General features: G+C 52.8%; 2 protein-coding genes across 2 annotated transcripts; one reads left to right on the top strand and one right to left on the bottom strand.

Moving 5' to 3' along the window:
• Positions 1 to 748: 748 nt before the first annotated feature.
• aipl1 (aryl hydrocarbon receptor interacting protein-like 1) lies at positions 749 to 9,696 on the top strand. Its single transcript, XM_023818075.2, has 6 exons — positions 749 to 5,767; positions 6,940 to 7,119; positions 7,640 to 7,828; positions 8,293 to 8,469; positions 8,537 to 8,678; positions 9,221 to 9,696. The coding sequence occupies exons 1-6, from the start codon at positions 5,681 to 5,683 to the stop codon at positions 9,418 to 9,420; spliced, it is 975 nt and encodes a 324-aa protein (XP_023673843.1). The 5' UTR covers positions 749 to 5,680; the 3' UTR covers positions 9,421 to 9,696.
• Positions 9,697 to 9,961: 265 nt separating this feature from the next.
• fam124b (family with sequence similarity 124B) lies at positions 9,962 to 15,655 on the bottom strand. The gene is made up of 5 exons (XM_023818074.1): positions 15,320 to 15,655; positions 14,445 to 14,700; positions 12,778 to 12,809; positions 11,871 to 12,613; positions 9,962 to 10,704 (listed from the first exon to the last, which is right to left on the bottom strand). The coding sequence occupies exons 2-5, from the start codon at positions 14,516 to 14,518 to the stop codon at positions 10,201 to 10,203; spliced, it is 1,353 nt and encodes a 450-aa protein (XP_023673842.1). The 5' UTR covers positions 14,519 to 14,700; positions 15,320 to 15,655; the 3' UTR covers positions 9,962 to 10,200.
• Positions 15,656 to 15,675: the final 20 nt, after the last annotated feature.

Genomic DNA, 15,675 nt, shown 5'->3' with positions numbered 1-15,675 from the left:
CCAGCTGCAGGCCGTGTACACATCGCCGCCACGAGCTCGCAAATGGCTGTCCAGCTGCAGGCCGTGTACACATCGCCGCCACGAGCTCGCAAATAGCTGTCCAGGTGAGTCTACGTCACTCATGTCGTCTGGGTATCTGTGACCCAGCCCGGCTGCCTGAAGCCAGGTCCCCCCCCCCCCCCCCCACCCCGCAGTTTTATCAAGTCGGGGGTGTGCTATAAAGGGGGAAGAAAGCGACTAGAGTACAGTACTTTTGGGCGGATCGTAATCTGAATGGTAAGTGATGCACGTCTGCACTTGGATCAGTCTGGGTTGGGGGGCTGATTATGATTTGTTGTCATTGGGCCCAAAATCTGTAGCTGCGCCTGCAGGTACCACGGGGGGAGCCGGCTCTCGTTTCTGCCCCTTCCTGCCTGCCCAGCTGCCTCTTGGCTATCAGAGTGTCGTGCTGAATGACTCCCTGCCAGATAGCAGCTAAGTGCTGAGCCTGGGAGAGCCTGGCTAGCAAACACTGCAGCGTGTAGCTTACTGCCTGGGAAAAGGATTCCGCTTTATAACTCTCAGGTGGGGGGGGGGGAGGCATGGGGGGCAATGCAGCTGAGTGCCTTATGGCTACATGTGGGGGGCCCAGGATTGTTTGGTTTTCCAGTTCATGCCTGTGTGCATATCAGGCCTTTGTGGGGGAGGGGGGGGGCGGTTTGCGCTGCTGTGGTGCCCTCAGGGCATGTGATACCTATGACGGGGGGGGGGGGGGGCAAGCAGGCGTACGGCTGCTCTGCTGCTTGGGGCCACAGTCACACATGGTCACTGTCCAGGGATCGGTCACTAATCCACAGGGATAGCATACGATGATTATTATGGGCTGGACTTATACCTACGCCTGCCTTGGTTGCAGAATGTTTAGGAGGACCTTGAGTGATCAGGAGGCCTGAGCCGCCCTGGCCCCTCTGTCAAGAGGACGTCTGAGGTATGGAGCTCTAGGGAGCAGTTTTGTATTATGGCCTATTAATTCACCCCTCTAATTGGTTTGTCCTCTGTGACCCACGATGCGCTGCTGCATCCCAGTTCGCCTGGCCGGCCGCCGTGAGTGTGTGCGTCAGTCCCGCTTCCCCTTTCTGCGTGGACGGCTCTCACTGCAGGGTGTGGCCTGCGGTGCGGCTCGCTTTGTCTCCAGTGCAGGAACGCCCCAGTGCAGGAATGCTTCACTGTAACTTTCCACTGTGGGGGCTGTCATCTCACCTCTGTCTCTCAGGGGTTGTGTGGCGAAGAGGTGGTGGCCGAGGGGGGGGGAGGTGCCTCAGTTCACTGCTGGCCCCTGGGATGTCGGTGCACTTTGTCAGCTGATGAGTGCAGACCTGCCCGCTCCACCCTCAAGGCCGGCCTCCCTATGCGGGCCACGGCCCACCCTCTCGGCTCTGTGCTGCTGTGCGTTTATTTTTTTGCCAGCCTGGAATATTCTGGGTAGCTGCTCTTCCGGGGCGACTGCTGATGCGTCCGTGAGTGTGGCTGAGTCAGCAGTGTGCCGTGCCTCTGGCCTTTGTACTGCTTGCTATGTGCAAAGGTATGTAACTAAAGGTCGAGGCGGGACTACAATTTTCCAGCAGGCAGTGTCCTGGCCGGCCATGTCCCTGAGGCCCAGTGGGCGGCCCAGTGGGCGGCCCACCGGGTACCTCGGTATGGGGCCCTAGCACTCATGCTGTCACAGGTGTCACCCCCCCCCCCCCCCCGCCCCAGGCAGAATGATGGCCGGGCTTTGAACCCACACACATGCGGTGGAACTATAGCAGCAGGCTCTCCGATACACTTTAATCCTGGGGATTCCCCCTTGATGGACAACCTGTCCCGTGTCTCGGCCTCTCGCGGTCTGACTAGAGCTTCCTGCAGTTTAGCCATGCAGCATTCCTGGTCGGATGATCAGAACATAAGCCAGAGGTGTGACTGCAAGCCCAGGCAGCTTGTTGGCGCAGGTCCTGCCCAGCTCCCTGTTTCCCCCTGCTGGTTGCAGCCAGGTACTGGGTGTTGACACCCTTTCCAAAGAATGAAGGCCGTCTTTCTCCTCCAGTGCGATGGCAGAGGTGAGAGTGAGAGCAGGATTTTCGGCCAGGTTTTCGATTCTGGGAAGGGCAAACTCAGTGGAAGTGTGGGAGACGAGCCCAGGCTGGTGCAGGCGAGTGGTAGACAGTCTTGCATCTAAAAAAAAAAGAAATGTGCTCAGCCAGCATGAAGTGGCGGGGTGGGGGGGGGCTTAACCATTATACAATACTGGAACCATAACTGCCGTGCCTCCCACAGCTAAGACTGATTCACTCCTCTGCTATAGGCCATATGAAGAGGCCGTGTGCCATTCGTCACGATCTGCCTGCGGTGGGTGTCCGAGGGACAGTGGCATCATCGTGAGTCACTGCGACCTCTCTGTTCACGATGGCGGAGATATCGCACAATCGCATCTTGATGTTTATCTGCGGCACCGGCTGCTAGCATCTTAGGAATTCATCTCGTGGTCAGAAGGCTGTTGGATCCAGTCCCAGAGGCAGCACTTCCGCTGTTCCCATGTACGGCGTTTCACAACTGGCTTGCTGCAGTGACCCAGCAGACATTCGTGCCTGTGACAGAATTTCGTTTTTGTACTGTGAGTGGTTTCCATTAACAGCAGTGCACAGTTTGGTTCTCCAGACAAATGCAGAGCATCATGGGATTGCTGGCAGTCCCCTTCCCTGGTTGCTGAGACAGCAGGTAGATGCTGGGGAGGGGGGCTAGTACCATGTCTATCAGCTCGCCTTCCTGATTAAGGTAGCCCCCCCCCCCCCGATGTGAGCAGAGGTAACTAAAGGCGAGGGAGGGACTCCCAGGTCCCAGCAGCAGTGTTCTGGCCGCCCATGTGCCTGAAGCCCAGAGGGCGGCACAGTGGGTGCCTCAGAACCGGACCAGGGAGCTGGAGCCCCTCAGACGGGCTGTGGGCTGGAGCGGCTGCTTCGAGTTACACCCCCATATGACGTGGGCTGCTTTTTCCATATGGGCTGAACACTGACCTGGCCAGGATATGCCCCCCTCCCTTGTGTGACACGCCCACACACGTCACTCCTGCGTATTACGTCCCCGTCCCCCCCCGATTCTGAAGGCCGCGGTTCTGCGTCTGCTGGTTCCACAGTGGCTCAGTAGAGCTCCTCTGAAGAATGCGGGAGGTGCCACTCGGACGCCTCCCGACAGCCTGTCGGCTCGATCGCGTCACCGTTCTCCCTCAGGGTCGGCGGCGGGGGGGGGGGGGGGTGGTTAGCGGCACCGGCGCTTGTGAAATAAGGTTTGCGGGAGCGGAGCATGAGAGAGGGTGGAATTTATATGCAGGTACTGGATGTCCTGAGAGCCCTGAGCGGTGTCAGACAGCCGTGAGGTGAGCGTGGGGGCCAGGATGGGGGAGGCACCCCTTTTTATGGATATTTGGGGGGGGTGGGGCATAGACAGCAGCCAAATTGCATGGTTGCTGTGTTGACCCTTATGTTCGTGGTGTGGGGGTGGTGCTAGTTAAATTCATGAATAAATGGTAGGTCTGTATTCCAGGAAGTGACTCGACCAGAGAATAGTGGGGGAGTTCAGACGCCCACAGGCATGCCCTCCCCCAGCTCCTTAAGGATCGCTTCTCACTCCCCAGCGTCTCCCACATCTCCAGGCGGGGTGGGGGGGGGGATTCCTTGCCTGACATGCCTGCTGCACACTAGAAGGCTCCACCTTGGTGACCCATAATCCATTGCTGGGGGGGGGGGGAAGCCCCTCGGGGATCATGAGCAAATCTCTATTTCTGGAGGCATCCACAGAGCCCCCCCCCCCCGGCTTGTGGGCTGACTGATGCATTTATTCTGAGTCACCCTGGAAAAAGCACGAGGTTCAGTCCCCTTGTCGGGTGGCCATGTCCCTCTTACTGGGCCTGGTGAGTCGGGAACACACAAGGTTATGGTTGGCGTGCGTCATCTGGGGCGGAGCCAGGTCTGCCACAAACGGGAGGCTCTCTGTTACGTAGGCTGATCCCCCCCCCCCCCCCCCAGCTAACGGATCTCTAGCATTCGATCCCGCATCGTGACGTAGCCTTGAGGTAACATCCGTTACCCTGGCAACACAGCTGAACATCTGAAGCAATATTGCTTCAGCCTCTGGCCCTTCAATGGTTGATCCTCCAAGTTGCACAAAAGAAAGTGGAGTGAAATGAAATGATGAACATGGACATTATCAAATGCAAGCGACATATTAACAAATCTTAGCCTTGTCAATTATCCACGTATATAAATATCCTGTAACTGATTTAATTACTACCCAACCAAAGAAAGTGAGGCCCCCCATACTTGTGATTTTGCATCACTGCCACCAGAGGGCGATGAGCAATCAGCCATGAAGGACCTTGCACTGGAGTGTCAGGATAATCCAGGCATCTTGACCAGTGTTACGTGAGTAAATCTGACCTTGACCCCGGGTCGGTCCATTGAGCTTTTCTGCTGGCTGGACGCCTAAAGCTTGCCGTGTTATAAAACGGGATCTATCCCTGACATGTCGGACTATATGAACCTAATTTCGGTCCTGTTTCAGTTGTTTCTTATTCGTTTGTAAATTGTGCAGAGCATTTTGTCATCTATATCATATCTACACTACCAGTCAAAAGTTTTTATAAAATTTTCTATGTGCATGTTACTTAACATTGACTAAAAATACACGCAATATTCTTTGCTAAACATGAATTTTACAGTTTATTCACCATTTGAGTACCTTTGTTAGCAAAAAAAGAAAATGTCTTTGATTCATCAAAGTAACCTCCTATAGCAGCAGAGCAATTCAAGGCATTCTATCTACAAGGGACATTAAATACTGCTCTGTTTCATGGGATGAAATAATTAACTAGTGCATTTAAAATTAAAGGGCAGCCTAGAATCTGACTCCGCCATCACCACACAACCAGTTAATAGGATGTCAGACATGCACTGTTACGTACTCTTTCCATGTTATAAAGGAAACTTGTTTTATTTGACTTATACTTTCATTTATTGTTATGCAGGCGACTTTCCAGTGTTTAACAAGATCTTAAACATCTGTAGCTTATGGAATAAGAAAGTGGTAAAAACCTGTGGTGTGAAAAAACGTTTGACTGGTCGTGTGTATCTGGGTGTCTTGGCCATCGGGCTGCCGGGAGGAGGCATTCGGAGGGCCTGTTGGTGCTGGAGGGCCTGTTGGTGCTGGAGGGCCTGTTGGTGCTGGAGGGCCTGTTGGTGCTGGAGGGCCTGTTGGTGCTTGAGAACTGCCTGTCCATCCTCAGCGGCTCTGTCCTGTCATCCCTCTGTGCGCCTTAGTCTCTCTGGTGCTTGGAAAACAATGACATGGGGGGGAGCCTGAATCTGTCAGGGTTCGTGGGCCCTCCCCACCCAAAGCAGTGACCTGCTGAATCAGCGTGTGCCTTTGAGCACTCTGAGCATAAGAACACACTCGTGTGGCTTTGGGCGACAGCTTGGTTCCTGTCCCTTCCAGAGGCTTCCAGTGTCGTCCTGTTGATAGATTAACTGGCACAGATTTTTTCTGGGGTTTCTTGACAAGCTGGGGGTGGGGCCATGATTCTAATCCTATTATCTCAGCCTGTTTGTAATCCCACCAAAACCACTAAAGGCTACGCACCCGTCACTGGGGACAGACGCAGCCAGGTGTGGGCATGGAGCAGACCCTGATGCTTGGCGTGAAGAAGACCATCCTGCACGGGGGATCCTCAGAACTACCTCGATTTGTCACCGGCACAAAGGTAGGCCCCCCCCCCGCCCCGCCCCGCACCCCCGCAGGTGACTGCGACAAATCTCTTGGCAAAATGAGGTTGACTTGAGCAGCTGTTTTTCATTGGAAAATGCTTTTACAAGACATGCTGAATCGAACAGCGTTCACAAGTGAATGTAGATCGTGATGAGTTTGTTTCTCAGCATTTAATGAAAGTTAGTTCACTGTCTGATCTGTTTCATCTCCTGCTTCAAAGATAAAAATACCTCAGTAAAATGAGACACGCAAACCGTTGCCTAGGCTCAGTGTCACTCTACTTCCCATACGATCGTTCTGATTTTCCTTTACAAACCACTGGCCCAGTAGGCTAAGCCTGTGATCAGAAGGTCGCCGGTTTGAGCCCCAGCCTCAGCAGAATCGTTTCACGTCTGTGGGCCCTTGAGCCCACAGGGGGCTGCATACTGGCTGACCCTGTGCTGTGACCCCCCCCCCCCCCCCCGCAAGCTTGGGGTGAGCGGAGACTGCACCTGTACCCCTCTTTGTATAATGGGCATTGAATCATTTCATTTCACTAAACTGTATGATGTCACGCTTCGAGTCCCACCTTGTCCGTGTGCAGCTCGGCCTGTGGTTGTGGTTATGGTGTAGCAATGGTGTGGTAAGCGTTGGGACATTTCTTGACGCTTGTCACCAAATGAATGCCACAGCGGTCCCACGTAAGCAGCCCTGAATGGGTGAAAATTGTGCTGTTTTCGATGGCCTAGATGTTGTGCATCTAGAATATGCAAACTGAAATATTATTAATGTAAACACTTAAATAAAAACCAATTGAAACCCTCCCATATTTCACTAGAATACTCAGTTCTTCTAGAGCAGTGTTTCCCAACCCCGTCCAAGTTTTTGCTCCCTCCCAGTTCCCTCCCAAACAGCGCACATTTTTGCAAAAACATGGGACTGTCTGTGGGTCCCTGAGGACTGGGTTGGAAAACACAGCTCATCTAGAGCTACTAACTCATGAAAAGTTTCAAAGGCGGCACTTAATTTCGCAGGACAAAAAATGGCAAATACTAGTCACATGACAGACAATAATGTGACACACCCTGTTAGTAATTTAACTTTCTTGACTTTGGCAAAACAGACATGGAGGAGACGCAGCCAATCAGGTGGCAGAGACCATAAACCCTGCCCCTTTCTCTCGGACAGGTGACCTTCCACTTCCGCACGCAGCTGTGTGACGATGAGCGCACTGTGCTGGATGACAGCAGGAAGGTGGGAGTACCCATGGAAATAGTGATGGGGAACATGTTTAAGATGGAGATCTGGGAGACGCTACTCGGCTCCATGCGGGTCGGGGAGGTGGCCGAGTTCTGGTGCGACGTCATCGTGAGTACCTGATCTGCCCAGGGGGTTCTGGGCGCGTCCTGATTCTCCCTCAGGGTTTAAAGAGGACTTGAACCATTCGAAGCCGTGGCCAGCAGGGACTGGGGTCCAGACCCACAATGCTACAGACAAGGCCATGTATTGATGCAAATGGTTACTCCTTAATCACCTCCCAACTCTCCTCCCATTCTGTGTGGTGTCACAGTCCACAGCTTCTAGCAGAACATTAATCTGAGGAACTCCAGGCTTCCTAATCACCTCCACATTGCGTCACCATATCCCCACCCCCTCAGATTGCAGGCCTTGGGGAACACAGAGCAGGCCTTTGTGTTCACAGGTGGTGCTAGAAGGTTCTTCTCACCGCTCTGAATCGCTGTAGTGGAAGATGTTATTCCTGCAGGAGGCGCTGTACAGTGCTGCTGTGTGGGTCACCTGCTAGGATTACACAGCTCCTTAGCAATGTGCTTCTAAACCGGTCGCCCTCACTCTGTACCATGTGTGGATGGACCCCCCCCCCCCCCAGCACACGGGACTGTACCCCATCGTGGCTAAGAGCCTGAGACGCATCGCAGAGGGGAAGGACCCTGTGGACTGGCATATCCACACCTGCGGCATGGCCAACGTCTTCGCCTACCACACGCTGGGCTACGCCGACCTGGACCAGCTGCAGAAGGAGCCGAAGCCGCTCTGCTTTATGCTGGAGCTGCTGAAGGTGTGTGACCCCTGACCTCTGGCCCAGAGAGAGAGACACAGAGACACATGTTTATATTCATATCTTTGTGGGGACTCTCCATTCATTCCTATGGGCAAAACCCTAATCCCAGCCATGACGACCCCAAGCCCTACCCAGCCAGTAACCAAACAAAATACAACACTTAGAAGACATTTTTAGTTCATTAATTGCAGTCAAATTGAATCCCCCCCCCACACAACATCAAAACTGGACCCCCCCCAGCACACGGATCTGTACCCCACAGTGGTTAAGAGCCTGAGACATTTGGTCCCCACGATGTAATGTATACCACTCACATACAGACACAAACAGAGGCTGCTCCTTTTCCCAGTATTTGCATAAACAAAGTCCCTCGTCCAGCTGTGGCTGTAGCATGGTGCAGCACACAATTGTAGAGCAGACTCCCACCGCAGAGCCCCTGCTGACCCCAACGGCTCCCCCAGGTGGAGCAGCCAAGCGAGTACCAGCGCGAGTCGTGGGCGCTGAGCGATGAGGAGCGGCTGAAGGCCGTGCCGCTGCTCCACGGCCAGGGGAACATGCTCTACAAGCAGGGCCGCTACCAGGAGGCCACGCTCAAGTACAAGGAAGCCCTCATTTGCATCAAGAACGTCCAGACCAAGGTATCTACACGCCGGGGGGGGGGGGATCAAGCCTCCTCACTGTGACTAAGCTCTTCTATCCCCCCAGCAAAAAGCATGGGAGGCCCCCTGGCTGAAGATGGAGAAGATGGCCCACACCCTGACCCTCAACTACTGCCAATGTCTGCTCCGCATGGAGGAGTACTACGAGGTCATCGAGCACAGCAGTGACATCATCAGCCAGCACCCAGGTCTCTTCCTCTTTCTGGGCACTGTGCATGATGTCGTTAACACTTTCGCACCTTTGAATGCAGACAGCTCTACTGCTCCCCCCTTGGTTACTCTGGCAGAATCTTCCAGAAGCTGCCGCTCCTCCACTTCTAGCTTTTTCATCAGCATTCAGCCGTTGTCCCCCCCTGCCCCCGCCTGCCCGGGTGCGAGGCTGCCTCACTGCACACGCTGAATAACAACTGTGTTCTGCATCCTCTGAAGTGTCACACACCAGCAGATTACTGCTCATCTCTTGCTTTCAAGGCTATATCACGTATATATGTACACTTGTCTGAAATGCTTCACAGCAGTGTTTCTCAGTCCTGTCCTCTGGGAGACCCAGACTGTCCATGTTTTTGTTGCCTCCCACATCCCAAAAACATGGACTTTCTGGGGGTCTGAGAACATTGGATTCAGAAACGCAGGATTAAAGGAAGCAGTCCATTTGGCTGAGCCCCCACTACCACCACAATCCCTCCATCCCCCTGTTCGCAAACCCTGACTGGGCCCCTCTCTCCTGCAGGGGTCACTAAGGCTTACTTCCTGCGTGCCAAGGCTCACGTCCAGGTGTGGGACGAGGACGAGGCCAGGCAGGACTTCCAGAAGGTGCTGGAGCTGGACCCCGGCATGAAGAAGACGGTGAAGATGGAGATGGCGGTGCTGAACATGCGGATGGAGGAGAAGCAGGAGGAAGACAGGCTGAAGTACAGGGGCATGTTCTGAAGCAGGGTGGTGCAGGTCCAGCCGGGTCGGTCAGCAGGCAGTTACTCAGCTTAGACTGCCGGTGTAGCGGGAAAAGTCCATATTGTGGCACCCACATGCCGTGCTGGAGCCCTGACATATCTGATCTGGGGGTGGTTCCCCAGAGATGCTGCACACCCTAGCTGAAAGGTCACGAAAGCTATAGCCAATATTTTGTTGTGTAGAATTTCCACATTTCTGCTCATGTGGATGAGGGACGCACGTCTAACTGCAAATAAAACTCGGCCACTGCCAGCATCTGCCTCATTTATTTCTGCTCATTCCTAAATTTCTGGCACCATCGCAATGATTTGGGTGTAAAATAAAGTTATTTCTGGCTATAATTAGAAACGAACCAAAATGAGCAGGTGACTACACAAGGCAGGGTGACTAACAGCTCACTCGCTCTTGGGGTAAATGCCCCTTCATCTGCGGGAGTGAGAGAGGGGCCTCAGTCACACAGAGGCCTACAGGATAGACCCTGGACCAGTTACAGAAGATGCTGTACAGGTCATCAACTGGCCAGCTCTAACTATGAAATGCATAGTATACCCTCTCATCAACTCATATTATTTGGTGTTTAACTTTTTATCACAATCTTCTTCAGGAGCAGAAACTGTCATACACTCACACGGCCAGACACTGCAGTCACGGCCACATATTCTCAGAACAATCAAAGTCAACAACCTGTATAGACAATTAAAAAAATAGGATAAAGTCCTAAGTCCAATCAGCAGGCCACAGCAGATCGTGGGGTTCCCGTCAGATGAAAAACTCCTCCTCCTGAGGCTTGTGTCCACAGGCCAGGGCCTGGTCCAGAGCTGCTGGCGACTCTCGTCCAGGGACAGTCAGGCTGGGAGGGGAGCCGGTGGGGCCAGAGTGCAGTCCGGTGCTCCTGGGCCCCGGGGAGCTCAGAGACGAGGCCTTGCCAGGCGGCAGATACACACACAGCTCCCTGCCAAAGGTATCCAGGACGCCACCTATAGGGGGCGCTACAGAGCAGCCCGTGTCCACATCAGTCTCCTCAAGCAGGAGGCCTGGCGGGGCCGTGGGGCTGCTGCGCTGGGAGGAGTAACAGGAGCTGCTGGCTGGGGTGCTGCAGCAGCTGTCCCGCCCCGTGCCCCCCATGGGGCGGCCGGGCCCCTGCTCCTTCAGCCGGGCGTCCAGGGTGGACGGGGAGCGGGCCTGAAGGCAGGGCAGGCCAGCGCTATGCTGCAGAGCCCTGAAGACTGGGGTAGAGGCGGCCGCGTGGAAATTCCCCTTCACCTGCGGGAGTAAGACAGAGGCCTCGGTCACAGAGAGGAAGAAAAGATGTCAGCCATAAAGTTCGAGGCTCGGGGATTCCAGGAGTCAGTGGGCCGTTCCCGAGTAGCAGAGGGAGAGTCTGCTCTACACAGCTCCACAAAAACACCCCCACAAAGCCCACTTAGCTGCACACGGCTGCCCTCACAGGGTGAGGTCACCCACCTCCCGCGCACTTTCAAACAGGCCTACTCAAATACTTTCCATTTTCCATACTCCTCAGATTACTACATAAACAGACAGCAAGGATAATTTACCCAGCTATACTTAACAGGAATATTCACAGGCCACTGCTCATGTTGGGGGAGGACACCCCCTACTGGACAGAGGTGGTACTTACCCATAAAAAAAGGTATAATTAGCCATCGGGATTATTATTTTTTGTTTGTTTTTCCACAAAGTATTGTATACCACCACATTTCACAATTACACACTAGGTGTCAGTTACTATGACATTCCTCACGGGGTGCGAGAAGCTCCCCATTATTACTGAGGCTGTGCCCATTTACTGGCCCTTATGGGGGCAGGTCGGTTTACCACGCCTATACACTCCATTCCTAAAAATGTCCAAATCCAATGCATCTACAAAGTGAACACAGGAATTCAGCAAGCAGCCTGGAAGCCGCCCCCCCCCCCGAAGACGCTTAGCAATAAAGACCATCCCAGGTGGTGTGTCTGGGTCAGAGGGCAACAGGACATGCAATCAAAACCAGGCTGCATATTTCTCTCACTGAGGGACACACTCGTCAATAATACCCAGAGTTCTCTCTCATGGGAGTTTTATTTACACAAAAATGTTCTGAGGGCAGAATGAAACATGACTGGTTCAGAAAAATATCCAATTAGATTATAGAGGACGTGGGTCCAAGCAACTAGGAGGCAAGACAAACCAAACAGATGTCTTGGTGCCAACTCCTCTAGTTGCTTGGACCCACCTCCTCTACCATCTGATTGGTTGTCTCTCTGAACCAATCATGTTTCGTCCTGCCCTAAAAACACGTGTGTAAGTAAAACTCGCACAAGAGTTTTTGATCTAAGAAAAACAAGGGAGCAGAAGAAATTCCCATTCAACACAGAGGATCAAAAAGCAGAGACAGTCTAACACTGCACCCTAGAACAAGATGCCGTACTTGGAAGAGGATCTTGTTGCCGTCAAGGTCCTCAGTCTGCCAGCGGGTGATGCTGATGGGAGTGCAGGGGTTGGGCAGTAGGGGGACGAGCTGGCCGATCTCGTCCACCTGGAACTGCAGCACGGCCGAATGGCAGAGCTCCGGCCGCGCACTGAGCGCCAGCTGCTTGAGGGCGAGCTGGAGCTGGAGGCCAGGCCGCAGGCGCAGGGAGAACCAGCAGAAGCCGGGTTTGGGCTCCTCGGCACGCCGCCGCAGGACCATCTCGTAGAACCGCACAGCGTCCTCGAAGTCGGCATGGCCGCAGTGGAGAGTCACACGTAGCGCCTCGCTACCGCAGTGCACCGGGCGCACTGCCCACACCGGCATGCCGGGGCCCAGGCTGTAGAAGTCACGGCTGGGCAGGAGGTAGGGCCGCGTGGTGGCGCCCTGACCGCGGCAGCCCTCAGTGTGGTGGTACCGCCACGGCGGCCGCTGCAGGAAGTCCAGGACCCTCAGGATGCGTTGTTCCCCGTGAGACTCGTGGAGGAAGAGGGTGACGGCCAGCGAGGGCCAGCCCGCCGCCGGGCCGGGGGGGTCGCGGAGGGGGCAGGCTCGCTCTGACACGTGGAAGAAGCGGGAGCTGGGACTCAGCCACCCAAGCAGCCTGTCCAGGGTGTGCTGAAGGAGCAGGGAGTCCCCAGGGTTGGCCAAAATGTGCATGGCCATAAGGGGGGGGTCCCCGTCTGGTTCAGGCAGCATGTCACCTGGGCACAATGTGGGAGGGAGGGGGGAAAGCAAGGGAGATCAGCGGGAAAAACCAACCAGGAACCTTATAATTTACACAAGTTCATTTCAATGATTATCTATAATCAGTAAAAGATGATGATTGATGGACAACTTGTAGATGCTGATAAGGTAAAACACTTACTGCCGACTGAAGACATTTTACTGCAGTCAGACCTACAATACAAAAGAAAAAACTGTATAATTCCCTTTTTAAAAGCCAACAGTAACAGCCAAACATCAAAGAACTGGGAATAACGGTTTTGATTAAGTAAACTTCAGAGCAAAGCATCCAAAAATATATAATTGCCCCCCTCAACCCCCAATTGCACTGACCCAAGAACTACTATAGGCTGGGAGTTTTCCCCCCCAATCCAAGGCAGGTTTCAATCACAAATCATCAGTATATACAGAGTTGCCAACTTTGGTCAGCCGGCTGGCTTGAGATTTTCAATCCAAGACAAGTCTGCACACGCATTTATATGTAAGAGTTTTATTACCCCGTAAATAGTCAGTAGGGTCTGCAAACTACCCCAACGCTTTCGATATAGCTTATCTTAGGTTTATAGAGGAATAATATAGATTTGCCGTAAGATTTCTTGCATAAGCGTGAGAGTGGGCAAACCTGAGCATATGTATGTATTTTGACAGCACATGTTATCCGTGAAAAAGCTATGGGTTTAAAAAGTACTTCTTGGACAGCATAACCAAAAATCACGTGGAAATAACTTCCGTTTCCTCACAGTCCTCAGACACACTAATGGACACAAGTCATTCCGTGTGCGGACCTTATGGTGTCCGATGACGACGTGTAAATTATTTAACGAAAAAGGTACATAAAACTAAAAGCAGAACACACATCGGCCGCTCTTCCTTCACGATGGCTCTTCCTTCACGATCCTACACGATAAAACGCAATATTTTAGTAACGATTTCAGGGCGTCTAGGGCTGGGAAAAATGCGCCGATTAACAAAGTGACCATTAAATAAGCGGCGGATGACGCCGCAGCGTGTCCCCCACGGCGCGGCTCACTGCTTACTTGTTGCCAGGACAACAGTCCCCCTTTTTTAACGCCTCAAGTTTTTGGCAGCCAGCGCGCATAGCTGGGTTACAAAGCGGGGGTTATATAGAAGAAAACGTATGCCAAGCGACGCCGAGATTAGGTGTTTGAATTTAAAGTGCATGCAAACACTTGGAAAATATAGGTAGGCTGAAAAAGACACTTTTACATAGAGAAGGCGCTCGCTGCAGCCGCCTAGTGTCCTGCTCGCACTGTAACTCATCAATTTAGTTGTTTCAGAAACGGGGCGTAGTAGCCTTTTAATCAAACAAACGGGATGTAACGGGTTTAATCACAGGAAACAACTGAGATTGGACATTTTTTAGGATGGGCGGAGGTCACCGATTGATTCTTACACCACATTCAGATACCAGGTTGGGGGGGGATAACCCTGTATTATAGATCTCATGCCATGTTTGAGTAATGGCCAAGAGACGAATGGGGTACTTGCATTTATGAACGGTCCACCTAGTTATAAGCTTAATTTCTCCCAAATCACTTTCTAATAAACGTTTGTGATGTAGCAGAACTTATAAAAAAATAATCCGCAAAAAACAGACTTGAACCCCCCTCTAATTAAACTTATTGCCGGCAACAATCTCCATACAAAGCAACAGGCGCCTGTTTTCTCGCTAAGGCTGTATTGAAAATTCATGCACACAAAAAGACAGACGGAACCAGGAATATCCAACGAAGTCCTGCCTGGGAACCATAAACTTGACGCGGACAGCCCATGGGCGAAGCAACTTACTCGGCACTTTCTGCTCCCGAATCGGCGTTATCATCCTCCGTCCCACTGCTTATTCGGCCGGCTCTGCGAAGCATCTTTCGAGCACATCCAGTAGGCTGTGTTTGCGCAGGCTCCTCCAACCTTTACCGGCCACAGTGCATGGCTGCGTTTCCCCTGCCAGCTCTGGGCTGGGCTGTGCTGATCGGCGGCTCCAAGACTCCTTTTAACCGGCTCGCAGCCTGACGTCAGGCACCCAGTTGAAATTTACAGCTTTCCCCTTTCAGTCGCGTGAAAAACCAAACCAACACATCGTTATGGTACATGGATCTTACCCGACGGGAAGCACACCAGCATGGTGGGGGAAAAAAACTTATCAACAATGGAACGCCTGCTTGCGAAGCCATATAGCGTCTTTCCCCCACAAGAGCCGAAACCAGGTCTCCATTGTGCTGCAGAAATTGAGCTTTTGCCCGCAAATTACCAGCAGTAGATGGCAGTCGTTTCACATTAGCACGGACAAAGGGGATTAGATGCAGCAGACGGGTTTCATCATGCTTTCCGAGTTCAGAAGGGGTTAATAGGTGGTTCGGGCACTGAGAGGCAGTCTGGCACGATACGATTCGTCCGGACCATGGTGAAGTTACAGCATTACAAATAAGCATGCAAAGCAAAATTGCACTGGACTGAGTTAAGAAAAAACACAAATCCCATACAGGCCAATCTCCACACACACAAAAGTGATACTCTCACTAATTAAGAACACGCCTGCGTATCGAAAAAGCGGTTTTTAAAGGAAACCCGAGACACATGCATGGAACATGTTTAAGCGTATTTTATGCATTCATAGCATCGCGAAGCGTCACACGCAGTACAGCAAAGTGTTAACGCTTACTTACTCCTAAAGATGGTAAAAAGCTTGACCCGCAGGGCGCATGTAAGGACTCCCGTTGGCGGACAGACTGGAGCGACCGCCGGCCGCAGCCCTTACAGCTCCAGCGGCGGCCGCTGGCCAACCAATGAACCCAACCAAATGCCAGACGTGAAGCATTAACCTCCCCGGAGATATGGAAACCAGGCGGGCAGCGGAGGCATATTGCGGGATTTGGAGCACAAGTTTTAGGGAAGACGCAACGTAGCGTGGAGCCACCGCGGATTGGGGCTCCGTAGCTCATCCCTGGCCCCCGCTGGCGTTTACCAGTACATTAAGCTTTCATTATGTCTAATTAAACCGTCTTTATAGATTAAGTACTTA

The sequence above is a fragment of the Paramormyrops kingsleyae genome, chromosome 17 (genome assembly GCF_048594095.1).
Source record: "Paramormyrops kingsleyae isolate MSU_618 chromosome 17, PKINGS_0.4, whole genome shotgun sequence".
In the NCBI taxonomy this organism is placed as follows: Eukaryota; Metazoa; Chordata; class Actinopteri; order Osteoglossiformes; family Mormyridae; genus Paramormyrops; species Paramormyrops kingsleyae.
The sequence above is the reverse complement of the archived record's forward strand: the minus strand, read 5'-3'. Positions and strand labels throughout refer to the sequence as shown.